The sequence below is a fragment of the Belonocnema kinseyi genome, chromosome 10, assembly GCF_010883055.1.
Source record: "Belonocnema kinseyi isolate 2016_QV_RU_SX_M_011 chromosome 10, B_treatae_v1, whole genome shotgun sequence".
NCBI lineage: Eukaryota > Metazoa > Arthropoda > Insecta > Hymenoptera > Cynipidae > Belonocnema > Belonocnema kinseyi.
In genome coordinates this window covers 43,434,024-43,449,609 of record NC_046666.1, presented here as the reverse complement: position 1 = coordinate 43,449,609, position 15,586 = coordinate 43,434,024, and the positions used below count along the sequence as shown (strand labels likewise).

The 15,586-nt window shown below is 30.3% G+C and overlaps 1 protein-coding gene and 1 pseudogene across 1 annotated transcript in view; both read left to right on the top strand.

Moving 5' to 3' along the window:
- LOC117181800 (solute carrier organic anion transporter family member 74D-like) overlaps window positions 1–5,511 on the top strand; it is a 15,175-nt gene extending 9,664 nt beyond the window's left edge. Inside the window, exons 3-8 of the mRNA XM_033374771.1 lie at window positions 521–943; window positions 2,634–2,869; window positions 2,955–3,234; window positions 3,349–3,544; window positions 3,772–4,361; window positions 5,270–5,511. Coding sequence (XP_033230662.1) covers window positions 521–943; window positions 2,634–2,869; window positions 2,955–3,234; window positions 3,349–3,544; window positions 3,772–4,361; window positions 5,270–5,460 — 1,916 coding nt within the window. The 3' untranslated portion in view covers window positions 5,461–5,511. The remainder of the gene's footprint in view (window positions 1–520; window positions 944–2,633; window positions 2,870–2,954; window positions 3,235–3,348; window positions 3,545–3,771; window positions 4,362–5,269) is intronic.
- A 1,027-nt stretch (window positions 5,512–6,538) lies between these two features.
- Window positions 6,539–11,642, top strand: LOC117181100 (annotated as a pseudogene).
- Window positions 11,643–15,586: the final 3,944 nt, after the last annotated feature.

Below are 15,586 nucleotides of genomic sequence, written 5' to 3'. Positions count from 1 at the left end.
AGGGAGCTCTTCTTAATATTTTGACACCAAAATCATGTCGATACACCTTACCGACTGCGAGTAAAGCCACCCACGCTTTAACTTAACAGACTGTATATATATGTCGTTAAGGAAATAAGTCAATTTAAAAAAGCAATATTATAGTTGAAAAATTGTATCTTAACTAAGTTTGATTACTTAGATCCATTATTATATTTCTTAAACTGAATATATTACCTTTTGCATTTAAAAGTACTAGACACCTTTGTTTAATTGAGTATTAATATTCAATATATTAATTAGATAACCTACATTTCTCATAAACCTGAAGTTTGCAAACTTTTTAATTTAAACAGAAGATACAAATGATAGTTTCATCCAATTATGAATGCAGGTTTCCCGACAACAATAATTTCGAATTATTAAACAAAGGTGGTGCTATGTACTTTTTAATAATACATAATTGAAGGAAAATTAAATATTAATAATCCAAATTTCTACATAGTCTTTAAAATTGATATTTTTAACTTATTTTTTTCAGGAATAATTCTTTCGGGGAATGATATAGCACATATTTTATCAATTTTTTTAACATATTATGGAGGCTCCGGTAATCGGCCAAGATGGATTGCAATAGGAGTTGGGCTAAGTGCAGCATCTTGCATAGTTTTAGCTCTTCCACATTTTATTTATGGATCTGGAAAGGATGCTTTGGCCTTAACACAAGAATACCTAGATCAGAATTTGCTCAATGTAACGGAGAATGAAGATCTCCCAATATGTTTTGGAAACCAACAGAATTCTATTTGCGATCTTGAATCTTTACAAGATATGAGTATCCTCCCGAGGATGCTCGTTTTTTTATCTCAGGTCATTTTAGGATTTGGTACAACTCTTTATTTTGGATTAGGACAAGCATACATGGATGACAATACCAAAAAGAAAAACACCCCCATGTTATTGGGTATGTTTCTGATTATTTTGGACTAGCTGTAAATGTATTTTAGCAACAATAAATTTTTACTTCATCACATTCAAATGACAAAAAATTTGAAAATCTATAATTAAACAAATTTTTGAAATATTAATTGACAACCCAGAAGTAATAAGTGGACGAGCTCTTGAAAACGCAAAAAATTATTTTCCAAGCGTCTCGTGATATCCAGATTTTAAAGTTCAAACAATTAAATTACAAAAAAATTCTCATAGAGAATGACAAGACGGAATCTTTTTCTGTTTAAAGTTGTTTCCTACGAATATTTCTAATAATAAAATTGAATACAAAAACTTCCTCAAGATTCAATTTTTTAACAACATAAATTGTCATAACAGCCAAATATTCTTTAATATTCTTTTTTCTTACTATTCAAGAAAGATTTGTGGACATTTTTGGACTGAATCATTGAAAATTGACGGAATTTGTTTTATAAGAATCTGAAAATTTTAATTAATAAATCTGAAAATTTATATAAAACTTCTTTAAATAGTAAGAAATAAACGGTTCATAGGAAATTTTTTAACTCTCCTCGATATTTTTTTTTTTGACGAAATTAAAAAAATGTGGTTACCGACCGGTCTCAATTTGCAATTATTACTTATTATTGAAGAATATGCTTTTATATTTATCTTTTCTTTATTTTATATGCGTAAATAGAGTATACTGCATGTATATATTAAATTTCAGAGAGGTTAAGTAATATTTAGCCAAGTTATCATGATTTATGTTAAAAAAATTGAATTTCAGGGATTTAAAAAAGAAATGTATTTAAAAGAGAAAACAATCCTCCGAAAAAAAAATTTTTAAAAAGGGGTTTCCTCTTGCCATTTTCTATAAGATACTTTTTTTTGTTTAAATTTTTCTAACTTTAAATTTTGGATATCACGAAAAACTTGGACAACACTTTTTCGCGTTTTCGAGCGCTAATCCTCTTATTGCATGCAGGTCCTCAATTATTAATTTCGAATTGAAATCGCAAGAAATTATAAAAAAAATACTGAAAACCATTCAAAACTGAATAATTGTGATATTGATTGTGTTTTGAATCGACATTTTGAATTAGAATGTTTAAAAATTGAAAAATTTCAAACACAACATTTTTCTAATTGGGCAACTTTATCAGAAAAGAATCGAAATTTTATCATTTCTGTTTTACATCGTTCAAAATTAAACAATTTTAGTTCTAATTAAAGAATCTCTTGATAGAATAAGTTCAGAAGAATATGTCACAAATAGGTAATTTCAAAATTGAATAATTTCAGTAACAGAAATTGTACAATTTATAATTAAAAGCGTCCAAACGAAAAATGGATAATTTTAAGAAATTGAATATTTTAAAATTCAACATTAAAAAAAATAATACAAATCAAAACGAATATGATTCCATTTTATTAAATCGCAAAAATGTTATTCTTTTAATTAGAAATCCTTGTAGTTTTTAAAGTTGATTTTTAAATGTTCAATATTTGAAAACATAATTTTGAAATTAAGTGAAAAATTAATAACTTGAGAATAGAAAAAGTCGCGAGACAAAAGACACGAAAAAATCGATCGAAAAAAGGAAGCTATAATGTGGACAGACTGCATGAATCTTGGATTATCATTTACAGTAAATGAAACAGTAATAATTTTTATTTATAAAATAAAATGTTTGCAGGACTTTTATTCGCTCTCAGGACATCGGGAACATTCGGAGGATTTATTTTAGGATTTAGTTGCTTAAATTTGTACATTGATCCCACTTTACATCCCGTTATTAGTAAAGATGATCCACGATGGTTAGGAGCATGGTGGCTTGGTTGGATCATTCTTGGCACAACAATGGGAGCTCTTGCATTTTTCATTGCCATGTTCCCACGTAATTTGCCGAAACAAACCAAATCTATTACAAAGGTGATACAAAACAACTTCCTTAATATTAGGATTGAACCAAAATAATATGTAATAGCCAAATTTATTTACAAAGAGTAATTTCTAGGGAGGTGAGGAACCCTTGAAATGTGAATTACCTCAGCAAAAAAATCAGAACAGCAAGGAAACCACAAACTCATACGAAAAAAACAAGGAAATGGAATACAAACCCTCGATGAAAGATTTTATAATAACTATGAAACGCTTGCTGATGAATCCAATTTTGGCTTTTAATAATTTAAGTTCAATTTTTTTTATTCTTGGTGCAGCAGGTCATTTTACGTTCATGTCTAAGTATGTGGAAGTAGTGTTTGGTGTATCAGCAGCAGATAACTCTATGATATCAGGTACGTCTATCTAATGACGCCCTAATCTGTACTACAAGTGGTAGTTTTTTGACTCGAGATTTTCATTTTGCATTTTGATGCTTAGTAAAACTACTATTAATAATATTTTTATAGGGCCTATCAGTATAGCTGGTATGATAATTGGCTTCATAGTATCTGGAGCAGTAATTAGCAAATTCAAACCTGGTGCAGGCATCATACTGTTTTGGAATATCATTATTGGCTTTCTGAAAGTTTTCGGTGATGTCGCCTTTATATTTTTGGGCTGTGATGGTACACCAATTCAAGGCATTGATTATAATTCGATGGAGTAAGTTGAACACAGCTCCAATTACGTAAATGTAATTTATAAAAACACTTGCTTTAATTCGTATTCCTAAACTCTTTTCTTTACAAAAACTCTCTTATCAATCATGTAAACCTACTTCATTTAAATGCTGAACATTCAACATCAACAAGTTTATCCTTCTACAGCATCCATAATTAATAATAAATTAATAAAATACCAAAAGATCTAAGTGGATAATTAATTTCCAGAGTGAATCTGCTTTTCCCATGTAATGCAAATTGTCACTGCGAAGGTGTTAAATATTTTCCAGTTTGTCATAAACCAACAATGACAACATTTTTTTCTGCTTGTCATGCTGGATGTAACACAGTTCTTCCAACGGGGGGATTTGGAAATTGTAGTTGCATCACTGATCAAATTTATATGGAGAATTCCTCCTACGCATCAAGTGTCAGTATTTCTCCCATAATTGATAAAGAATTTTATGACATAACAAATATAATTGATGAAGTCATCACAGGAGCATGCAGGATTGACTGTAAAGTACCCTACATGACATTGACAATCATCATGTGCATCACTAGGCTGTTCGCATGTTCGGGAAGAATTGGAAATATTTTAGTTAATTATAGATGTGTTGAAGACAGAGATAAGGCATTAGCTCAGGGTATAACTATGATGGTGCTATCGATTTTTGCATTCATTCCTGGTCCAATTATCTATGGTGCATTGATAGACTCCACTTGTCTTGTATGGAATGATGCATGTGGCACCAAAGGAAATTGTTGGGTTCATGAGCCAGAAACGTTTCGAAACTACCTCAACATCACAGCAATTTGTGAGTTTAACTAAATCTTGTCTCGCAAATTTTTCTGTCATGCTAATCATCAAAATTACTTTCCTATTTAAACCACTTTATATTTTGCACTTTAGATTAAAATATTTGAATTTTAAACATTTGTAGTGCTCTTTATGAAAATTAATTATTTTCAATGACCTACTTGCATGATGATAATTTAGAAACCCTTCAATCTTTGAACGACGTAACATAGAGACTGAGATAGTGAATGAGACAGACCGATTTAATTTCGGATTTTTTTTCACAATTTTCATGATGTAACTTTAGCTCTTGGCAAAATCTGGGAAAATAATAGTAACAATTTAAAATTTACGCAAATCGAGCCTTGAAATCTCCTCTTTAATATCAGTTCAAGAAACTAAAAAAAATTCTATCGTTCTCGAATTATCATTAAAAATGTAGAGACAATAGACTGCACTCCCACTCGACTGAGCCATTTTTGTCTTCTGTACTCCTCTATTTTTATGATAATTCAAGAACTAGTTAACATTTGTAAAATTTCTTGAAAATAAAAAATAATTAGAAACTAGACCGGTCTTTCTAATCCACTATCGAAGTCTCTATTTATCAAACATACTTTAAATAGGGCTCATTTGACGTAGAGATTAATAAGCTTTTCAATGTTTTTTTGTTGTTGTTTGTTTGGAAGTTATCTATCTTATTTTATTCCGGAGATATCCCACGAGAAGCGAATGCATATTTTTAATCGCTAGTTTTTAAATGTCCTAAAACTCCTGGACAGTCATCTGGACAATCAACTATAGAATTTCTGTAATTTCAAATGAAAATGATAGTTTTTAATTTCTAATTTTTAAACCGATTAGTTTTAAAGACCTTGGAACAGAAATTTTTGGCTTCAAATTAATGCATTTTCCACTTTATTTCAGGTTTTGCGATGCTGGGAGTCATATTTGATGTGGCAATGTGGCATGTAGGTAAAAATGTTGAGCTTTATGGAGAAGAGGAAGAAGACACGAATAAGGATTTTATAAATTCTTTGCCGTTAGAAAAATCAGAAAAATCAAAAGACAAAAAGCATGAGAATATCACAGAAGAAAATAATGATGATAAAAAATAAAACACGTAAAGGGTCTAGTAATTATGTACGTAAATAAAGACAATTTGAAATTAAAATAAATACTTTCGGAAATTTATCCCTACTTTTTATTAGCCTATGGTAACTCATAAATTTATTATAAAATCTGCATACTACAAAATGTTGACAAAGTTACTCATAAAAAGCTTCTGGTTAATATGCTGCAGTGATAATTTTACCCTTAAAATTTTAAAAACATGTGTCCAAAATACAACTGATTAAAAATAAAATTGTTTTGGTTGAATCCAACTGTTTTTTATTTAAAATAAAAATATTTTTAGATTGAAATATTGTAACATTAGGAAATAATGCCGTTCTCAGCATTTTGCTACCAGACTATAAGTGATAAATTTTTGCTGAAATTCAGAGATCGTCAAAGATCTTAGTTTACTAAATGTATAGATTGCAGGTAACGATAAAACATTGTTAATGCCGGTAACCAAAAAGTTAACGGTTCCAAAAAACTTTTATTAAATTCAATTGTTTTGTTGAGTATTCATCATTTTAGTTCAAAATATATCTCTTTCGTTGAAAATTTACCCATTTTTTTCTTTAAAAATTTGTGATTTTTGCAGAAAATTAATTTTCTCGGTTGAATATTCAGGTTTTTAGTTAAGAATTCAAATATTTTTTCATTTTTTTTTGTCTTTCTGGCAGAATTCAACTGGTTTTTATTGAAAATAAAAATATTTTTTGATTGAAATAAGAAATGTTACATGTTTTTATTGATGATTCACCTTTGTGTTTGTAAATTAAACTATTCGTTTACAGATGAACTTTTTTGTGGAAAATTTGATATGAAATATCTGAAATTTTTGAAAATGTTTTCGAATTTTCTTGAGATTCTCAGGAAAATTATATTGACATAGCCTTAAAAACAAATAAACGTAAAAAAAAGTTATTTTGAATTTTTATTCTGTATTCAAAATTATTTTGCCCCTCAAATCAAAAAACTACAAGCTTGCATAGCGCGCTGTCTATGATAAAATAAAAAATAAACTTTTTTCTAGTAAATAAAATGGTAACTGTAGGAATAAATGGATTTGTACGTATTAGAAGAATGTCCCTTCGAGTTTGTTTAGAAAAAAATTTGAAAATAAAAACCGCAATGAGAATTTTCAAATTACATCTAGTACTTTATAAAATTAAATCTTACCGACAATAAATACTATCATTGTAGATGGAAGTTATAATAATAGTAGAATAGTAGCCCTGACTTTTATCATTTATATGATCGAAATGTTTATAATATTTGTATCTATTATTTAATTTATTGAGAGAGGAGGACCACCATTTCAGTAGAAAAGAATCCTTGAAAAATTAAGTGGCATAAATTGGGAGTTAAATTCGTTATCGAAGCCACTGGAGTATTCAATATTATTGAAAAAAATTGGTGTGAGTATTAAAGATATATTTACAAATAGATTTCAATTTTTTATATATTTTTTAGTTATAAGATATTGAAATACAATAAAATTATACTTTCAAATATTTAATCAATTTACTTAATTTCCACTTCCTTTTCAATTACGCTTTTACGATGAAATTCTATAAATTCCATTACTTATTTTTAATTTATGATTTTTCTTATTTTTCCAAATCGGCGATTCCAATGATTTTTTAAAGCAGAGGTGGACAAAAGCATGACCCGCGCAAGCCGAGCGCGGGTCGGTTCGAGCCGTGGGACAGTTCGCTTGGTAGCCAAAAAAATCTCGCAAGCCGAAAAAAGCTCCCGTGTCGATAAAAGTACGTGAACCAAAAAATCTTTAGGACCGAGAAAAGCTCCCGTGTCGATAAAAGTTCGTGAACCAAAAAATCTTTAGGACCGAGAAAAGCTCACAAAGCTTGAAAAAAATAAGGAATATTATCAGAATTAATATTGCCATTACCAGGAATTTATACTTGAAAAATGATTATGCTTTTCAATTTCCATTCGGTATTAAAAGCTTTTTCCTCGAAATTGAGAAAAATGTAATTAAAAGCAGACGTCTTAACAAAAAATTTTTTTTTTCTTTGAAGTGAAATTGATAAAAGCTTCTGACGTTTCGCAAGCTTTTGTCGATCAGCGAGATTTTTTTAGCTTGACCCGCTTATAAAAATCTCACACGATTCAGATCGAGCTTTCGACCTCTTGACCTTTTGCACAGTCCTAATTTGATGTATTCTTGCAACACTGCTCCGACCCAGGTTTGCTGATCAACCTCTCTAGCAATCACCCCAAGTAAAGATCCTCACAAAGTCGCGATGTGAGGTTCCCCACTTTGTTCCATTAGTAACCAAGGTAAAAATCACCATCCAAACTTGAAAATAACAATGAATATTCCTGATAAGTACAGGAATTCTTCATTAAATAAAGCAATTTTTTTGGTTGATTCGGCTAGATTAAAATTGATTTTTAAAAAGTTTAAAATTTTGTTGTGTGAACCTTATTTAATTTAAATTAGAGTTGGAAGAAATAGTTGTATTTTGTTTACACACAATTTTCGTGTTCGATAATAGCAGATTGAAAATCGCAAAAATGGAAAAATTCATAAAATTTATAATTAAAAAAAATAGTTTTGAAAATATAAAATGATCATTTGTTATTTTAATTTAAAATAATAAGTTTTAGGCAAAAAATTTTTTACTTTAAATTAATTTTTCCTTAATGAAAAACAAATTCCTTTATTTAGCAGGAATTTTAAAAATAATTTTCAATATTATATTCTTACTTGCTATCTGAAATAGTTAATATCTTGTTTTATATTTTTATGTTATTAATTGGCAATGCAATGCTCCCCGCGTACTGTAGCGCGCATATAATGTTGCTGCTTTAAATAATTAAGTATAGATTTAGGTTTTTTTAAATAAAATTAACAAAATTAAGTTTTTCAGTCAAAGAATTCATTAATCATAAAAAATGTCTTGGACTGCAAATGGTTAACATTTTGATAATCACCCATATGCTTATATAATTCTTTTTTATTGTGTAAATAATAAAAAATAAATATATGGCAGCATAAAACAAAGTTATAAGCTTTAAAAAATTCTTAAAATACAATTATTATATTTTCTTAATAATTTAAAACAATGTTATGCGTTTTTAAAACAAAATATTTAAGAAAGAAGAATTCAATAAAATTTTTAAAAAGTTTATTAAGAATGCATTTCATTTTATAAAAGAACAATTAAAAAATTGACAATTACAAATTTTTTAAATAAAATAATTGAGAATGCAAGGAGGAAGCAAACAAATATTTTTCATCCGATTACAGAATTCTTGTTTCTTCTGATTTCGAAGTATTTTCTATTTGAAAGAAAAATAAAGTATCGAGCACTTTTTTAAATAGGTAATATTAAAACTAGTAATCAATTTTTTCTACATATTGCTTTAGATCGTTTTTAAGCGGATTAAATTTTTAAAGAAAAAAGTATTGATGCCTTTATAAAATAAGTGAATTTAAATTAATTTTTGCATATTTTCAATTGTTGTTTTAGGAAAGCAATTCCATATTTAAATCTTTGTAAACAACTTATGAGAAAAGAATTCGATAAATTACAAACTGTGCGCTTATGAAAATGTTCGTATAGCAGAACATTATTTTTTGTCATTGAAGTTATTGAAGCATTTTTGTACTTGCAACTTTTCTTTATCATTTATTACCTTTGGGTCGTTTCTAAGCGTTTCAAATATTTGAAAACAACAAGTATTAAATGCCGTGTTAAATAACTGAAACTTGCTTCACTTTTTCAAATATTTTAAATTATTGTTTAAGATATGTTATTTTGCAATAGAAATTGAGTAAGAGAGTATTATATACAATTTTGTTTATTGTTCATTACTTTTAGATATTTTAAAACATTTTTAAATATATTAAGAAAAAAAAGTATCGAGCCTTTATTGAAATAAGTAAAATTCAATTCTAAAATTTTTCTAAATAAAAAATGGTATATTAAAGTTGAGTTCAACAACTTTTAGTTTGAAGTTGGTTGAGGCACACCACACGAATTGGTACGACCCTGCCTTGGAATTCTTACCCGAGATTTTGTCACCAAGATCCAAATGCTTCGATAGCGAAGTCGGTAGAGCGCGCGGTTAGGACACACTATAGTTTGGGTAGTTTAGGTAGGGTTCAATCCTCGGCGAGTGCGATTTTTCAAAGCGTCTAGGCGTACGAATATATATATATATATATGTGTGTGTGTGTGTGTCTGTGTGTGTGTACGTGTGTGTGTTTGACTTGAATCAAGTAACATTTACTTGATTCAAGAACAATTTTTTTCCGGTGTATGTTTTTGGAGTAAATCATAAATGTTATCATGCTGAAAAAGAGGTCGAGTTGTATCTGCTGCTTCTTGCACTACGAATTGTGTAGCTCCTTCGATAAAAATCATGAACGATGAATTCGAGGTCGATCAAGCAATGATTACCACAATTCATGCTGTCACAGCTACTCAAAAACCTGTCGATGGTCCAAGCGGAAAACTTAGATAATTTACTAATTATTTATCAAATTTGTTTCTGCAGAAAACCCCGAGCGTAAGGAACGTGGCCAGTAACGGGTGAAACGGGATAACAGTCAGCTAGATAACTAAAGCTGAGATGAACTCAGCGTCCTAACTCGAAGGTTTTCCTAACGGACACCGATAGAGGCAGCACTTTCCAGACTGTGGCATGTTGCCGCTAGTGCAGTCTGACAGAGAAATCTGAGTCGCTATGAGCAGTTCACCCCGGCCTCAGTTACCCAGTTTGATGTTACCCCGTTTCACCCATTACCTGAAACGTTACTTGCACCCAGTTTCTTCTGTTTCTCCTATTATTTTTTATATAGAAAATTATACGATATGGGGCCGTTCAAAAACAAAATCAAGCTATTTTGAACATTTTTTCAGAGTCTCCCCTTCTTCATAGTAGTTAATCTATATACAGCGTATAACAGTTCTGGTCAAAATATATTTTATTTTCAACCAAAAAGCTAACATTTCTAACAAAAAAGATTTATTTTCTACCAAAAGATATAGTTTTTTAAGCTAAAAAGTCGAATATTTTAGAAAAATGTTGAAATTTTCCACAAAGAAACGTAATTAATTTTACTTCCCGGTTGCATTTTACAACAAATAGTTAAAATTTCAAGCAAGAGAAAGGAATTTTTAACCAAATAGTTACACTTTCAAACAAATAAGTATTAAACTCAACCATAAAAAGTTAAATTTTTAAGCAAATATTTAAATATTTAAGCCAAAAGGACGAATTTCTATATTTTTCTAACAAAATAATAAAATATTCCATAAAATAGTTGATCTTTTAACCAAAGACTTGAATATTCAAATTACAAAAAAATGCATTTTCTACGAAAAATATAATCGTTAATATTTTAAACATAAGACTAATTTAATTATTAACAAAAAGCTGGCAAATTTAACCAAAAAGATAAATTCTCAACGATAAATGTAACGGGTAACATCTCAACTGCAAAATATTTTCATGTTAAATGAAAAGCAGTTTAATTCAACCGAAAATATGTATTTTTAAACAAAACAGTTAAAATGTCAACCAAAACAGATTAATAATTATTAACCACCAAATATCAAATGTCTAACAAAAGAGATGAAATTTCAACCCAAAAAGACTAATTTAAAGAGTATGAAGACTCTATTGGAATATTTAGATACTTCGTAAAATGAAATCACTAATTTTAATGTTCTCAAGCTCTTAAAAAAATTTTTATTCACATTTACATTTTCCATGTGTGATCTCACATTCTGCATAAATCCCCCCACCCATTTGTCACAAACAGTCACAAATTCTTTCCCTCCTCTAGAAGAATGGCGTAGTTTTTGTACGGTCCCTATTACCTATAAGTTAAAAATCTTCCTAATTTTAAGATTTAGCGAACCCTAATAACTGCCAGTTCTATTTAAAAATAATTATTTATAAATATACCTAGATAAAATAGAATACATTCACTTTTTTAAATTTTAAAATTAATATTAGAAACGTTAAATAATCTATAAAATTTAGAAATGGAGAGATGGACGTGGGTGTTAGCAAAACATCATACCAACATCAACTGGAGCAGCCAAGTGCGTCACGAAAGTTATCCCTGAACTAAAAGAAAGTCACCGCGATTGCTTTCAGAGTTCGTGTTGCTTATGTTTTAGTATGCGATATAACATTTAAGTAAGAATTCAAATTAAAGTTGCGAATTATCATGATATTTGTGGACAACCGCATGAAAAGGGTCCCTATGGCCAGCTCTAGTTTAGATAAGCGTTACCGTTACATCGAAAAATAATAAACTAGTTATCGATATTGTTAACGTTCAAAAATGATAATATTTAGGGTATAGTAACTTCGAGCTTGGAGAAGAAGTAGGGAAAATGAGAGCAAACAACAGGGAATGGAAAAGTAGGGAAATTGAGAAAAAATGAGTGGATGGGAAGCAGGGGAAGTGATGAGAAATAAGGAAAAATAAGGGGAGGGAATGTAATGACAGTGAGAGAAAATAAGGGAAGAAAAAATGAGGAGGGAAAGTAGGAGAAGACAATGGAAATAAGGAGATGGTTGTAGATGATGTTAAGGCAATAAGAGAAACATTTTGGACATGAGCTAAGAGTAGTGGGGGAGGGGGGTAATAAGGGGAGGGGAAGAAGAGGAAATTATAGAGGAAAAGTATGATCAATGAATGTGAATGAGGGAAAGTAGTGGAAATGAGAGAGAGAGAGCCATCTGGGAGAGAAAGTTGGGGAAGGGAAATGTAGAGCGAGTAGAGGAGGGGAAGTATGAAAGAGGGAGGTCTGAACAATTAAAGTCCTAATAGGCTAAGAAAAGCGCCCACTTGGACTAGTTTTTTTAATTATTTTAGAAAAAAATTAACTAACTGTATTTTTTTACTTACTTTTGTGTTTAGAAACATATATATTTTTAGTCACTTCTTAAAATAAAGAGATCACTTTCTTAACTTCTTTCAACTGTAAACTTTTAAATTAACCTTGAATTCTTACGGACCTTAGCAGATTCTTATTCAATTATTCTATTTACTCCTATTTACCTGATTACAATTAAATCTTTCGAATTTTAACAATTTCGCTCTTTTTACTTGCATTATTTTTTATTTACATTAATTTCGTTGGGATTTAATCGACTTCTCTCAAATTAATTAGAATTCACCCCAAATTTTTATTAATCTACCCTGAATTTGTTTTAATTTACTTTAATTCTTCTAAATTCACTCAATTATACTTCATTTAATGGATGAAAATAATTAATTCTACCTTTCTTAATTCTACCTTTCTCTTTCACAAAAATTACTTAATATTTCAATATTTCTGAGTTCATTTCAATTTACTTTAATTTTTTTAATTTACCTGAACTTTTGTTTAAATTTCATCAAATGTTGAAAATACGTTCACATTTTGAATTTTTATCCAAAATGGCTGGCTAACGAACTTGACCTTTAGTTTAGGACACTAAAAGAGTATAAAAAAGGCCAATCTAATCTGTCAATTCTTTCGAAAGTTATCGTGCTAATAAACTAAAAATCCACACACACACAGACACACAGTCAGAGAGACACATTCGTATAAACCTGTTTTTCGGAATCAGAGGGTCTCAAAACGTGGACATTTAACAAATACTGGGGGGTCAAATTTTACACAAATCTAATGCCCTCTCTGATAAGAATGTAAAAACCGGAGGTCGAAAACCTAAATCGGATTGGTATTATATCCATTGTCCCTATTGATGTTATTATGGGGATTTAAGATTGCGACTGCTTCTCCCTATGTTTTCTTCCGGTAATCTGTGTATACAAATGTGCTGCGGCAAATTTAACCATGATAGTGTTGTGTGATAGGAAGTCAGGTGTATAGCAACATAATTATTAGGAAGAATACATTTACTTTTTTACGCACAAGAAATCTATTGAGAAAATTATAATGATATTATGGTTTCCCGTAAGATGGGACTACCAGGGTTCTAAGGAAAAATGATTCTTAATACCTTTGTTTGAAAAAGAGTCACGTATAAAGTAATAATAGTCTTTCGACTTAGAATTTAGAGAAAGTCAAAAAACAATTATTACATACCTCCACCTCCAACATCGCCATCTACTGTGAATGAATACATAAAATTATTTCCGTGTTCCCGATACCCTGTGACTACAAAGGAACTAACGCAAACCTAGCATTATTTCCTTTGACTGAAATCGATTCACAAATGTAAGAAGATCTGTGTATTGCCTAACAAAAAGTACCTTTTTGAACGGCAAATGTTCCTGTTTTGTTAGAGATCAGTATTATCGGGTTCCCTTTACCCTGTGACCACAAAGGAACTAATGCGAACGTAGCATTATTTTCTTTGACTGTAACCAAGTCACATATTTAAGAAAATCTGTCTTTTGCCTAACAAAAAATACCCTTTTATAACGGCAAATGTTTCAGTTTTGTTCAAGACAATGCTTAGCGGGTTCCCGATACCCTGCGACCACAAAGAAACTAATGCGAACTTAGCATTACTTTATTTAACTGAAATCAAGTCACATATGTGGGAACATATGTCTTTTGCCTAACAAAAAAGCCACTTTTTAACGGCAAATTTTCCTGTTTCATTAAAGATAATTACTGTCGGGTTCCCGATACCCTGTGACCACAAATGAACTAATTCGAACATAGAATTATTTCCTTTGACTGAAATTCAGTCACAAATGTGAGAACATCTGTCTTTTGTCTAACAAAAAATACCCTTTTTAATGCCAAATATTCATGCTCTGTTAAAAATAATTATTATCGGTTTCCCGATACCCTGTGACTATAAGGGAAATATCGCAAACGTAGCATTACTTTCTTTGACTGAAATCCAGTCACATATGTAAGAACATCTGTTTTTTGCCCCACAAAAAATACCCTTTTTAACGCCAAATGTTCATGTTCTGTTAAAAATAATCATTATCGGTTTCCCGATACCCTGTGACCACAAAGGAACTAACACAAACTTAGCATTACACTCTTTGACTGAAATCCAGTCACAAATATAAGAAAATCTGTCTTTTGCCTAACAAAAAATACCCTTTTTAACGGCAAATTTTCCTATTTTGTTAAAGACAATCTGTGTATACAAATGTGCTGCGGCAAATTTAACCACGATACAGTTGTGTGAAAGGAAGTCAGGTTGTATAACAACATCAGTATTAGGAAAAAGAATATATTTACTTTTTTATGCACAAATAATCTATTGAAAAAAATATAATTATCTTATGGCCGCCGGTACTATGTGACTGCAATTGTACTAAGGAAAAATGATACTTAATACCTTTATCTGAAAGAGATTCACGTTATAAAGTAATAATAGTCTTTTGACTTAAAATTTAGTGAAAGTAAAAAAACTATTATTTCAAACCTCCACTTCCGCCTTCCCCAACTTCTGTTAATGACAAGAACCAATAGGGGATAAACGATAAATAAGTACAAAAAATATATTGTAAAACCTGAAAGAAAGCACATGGAAAACCCCAATGAAATTAAAAAACGTCAAAGAAATCAACATAGTTACGACACAGAAAATTTTGAAATAGTGAAAGATCAAACCTTGTATCGAACTATTCTATCATTAGATAGATATGTGGTGGGCTTTGTCAGTCTACCATACTAGGCAGTATGATAAGTCCCTGAAAAATGAAACACGGAGACGTTTTTTTGGCCAAAGTCGGTTTTATTTTTCGACATACTCTCCTTTTAGGTCGATACAGTGAGTCCAACGACTTTCTAACTTTTTGATACCGTCCGAAAAGTACTCGATCGGAAGGTCTCCAAAATATGCCTCAGTTTGAGCTATGAGCTCCTCATTTGAGTAAAAACGCTTACCGGTGAGCCATCTCTTCAGGTTAGGAAACAAGTAATAGTCGCTGGGGGCAGGTCTGGTGAATACGGTGGCTGAGGAACCAATTCTAAGCCGATTTCATGCAATTTTGCTTGTGCAACTAAGCATGAATGAACAGGCGCATTGTCGTGATGATAAAGCTGTTTTTTATTCTTCAAATGCGGTCGTTTTTCGGCGATTTCGATTTTCAATCGGTCCAATAATGATGAATAATATGCTCCGGTTATGGTTTTACCTTTTTCAAGATAGTCC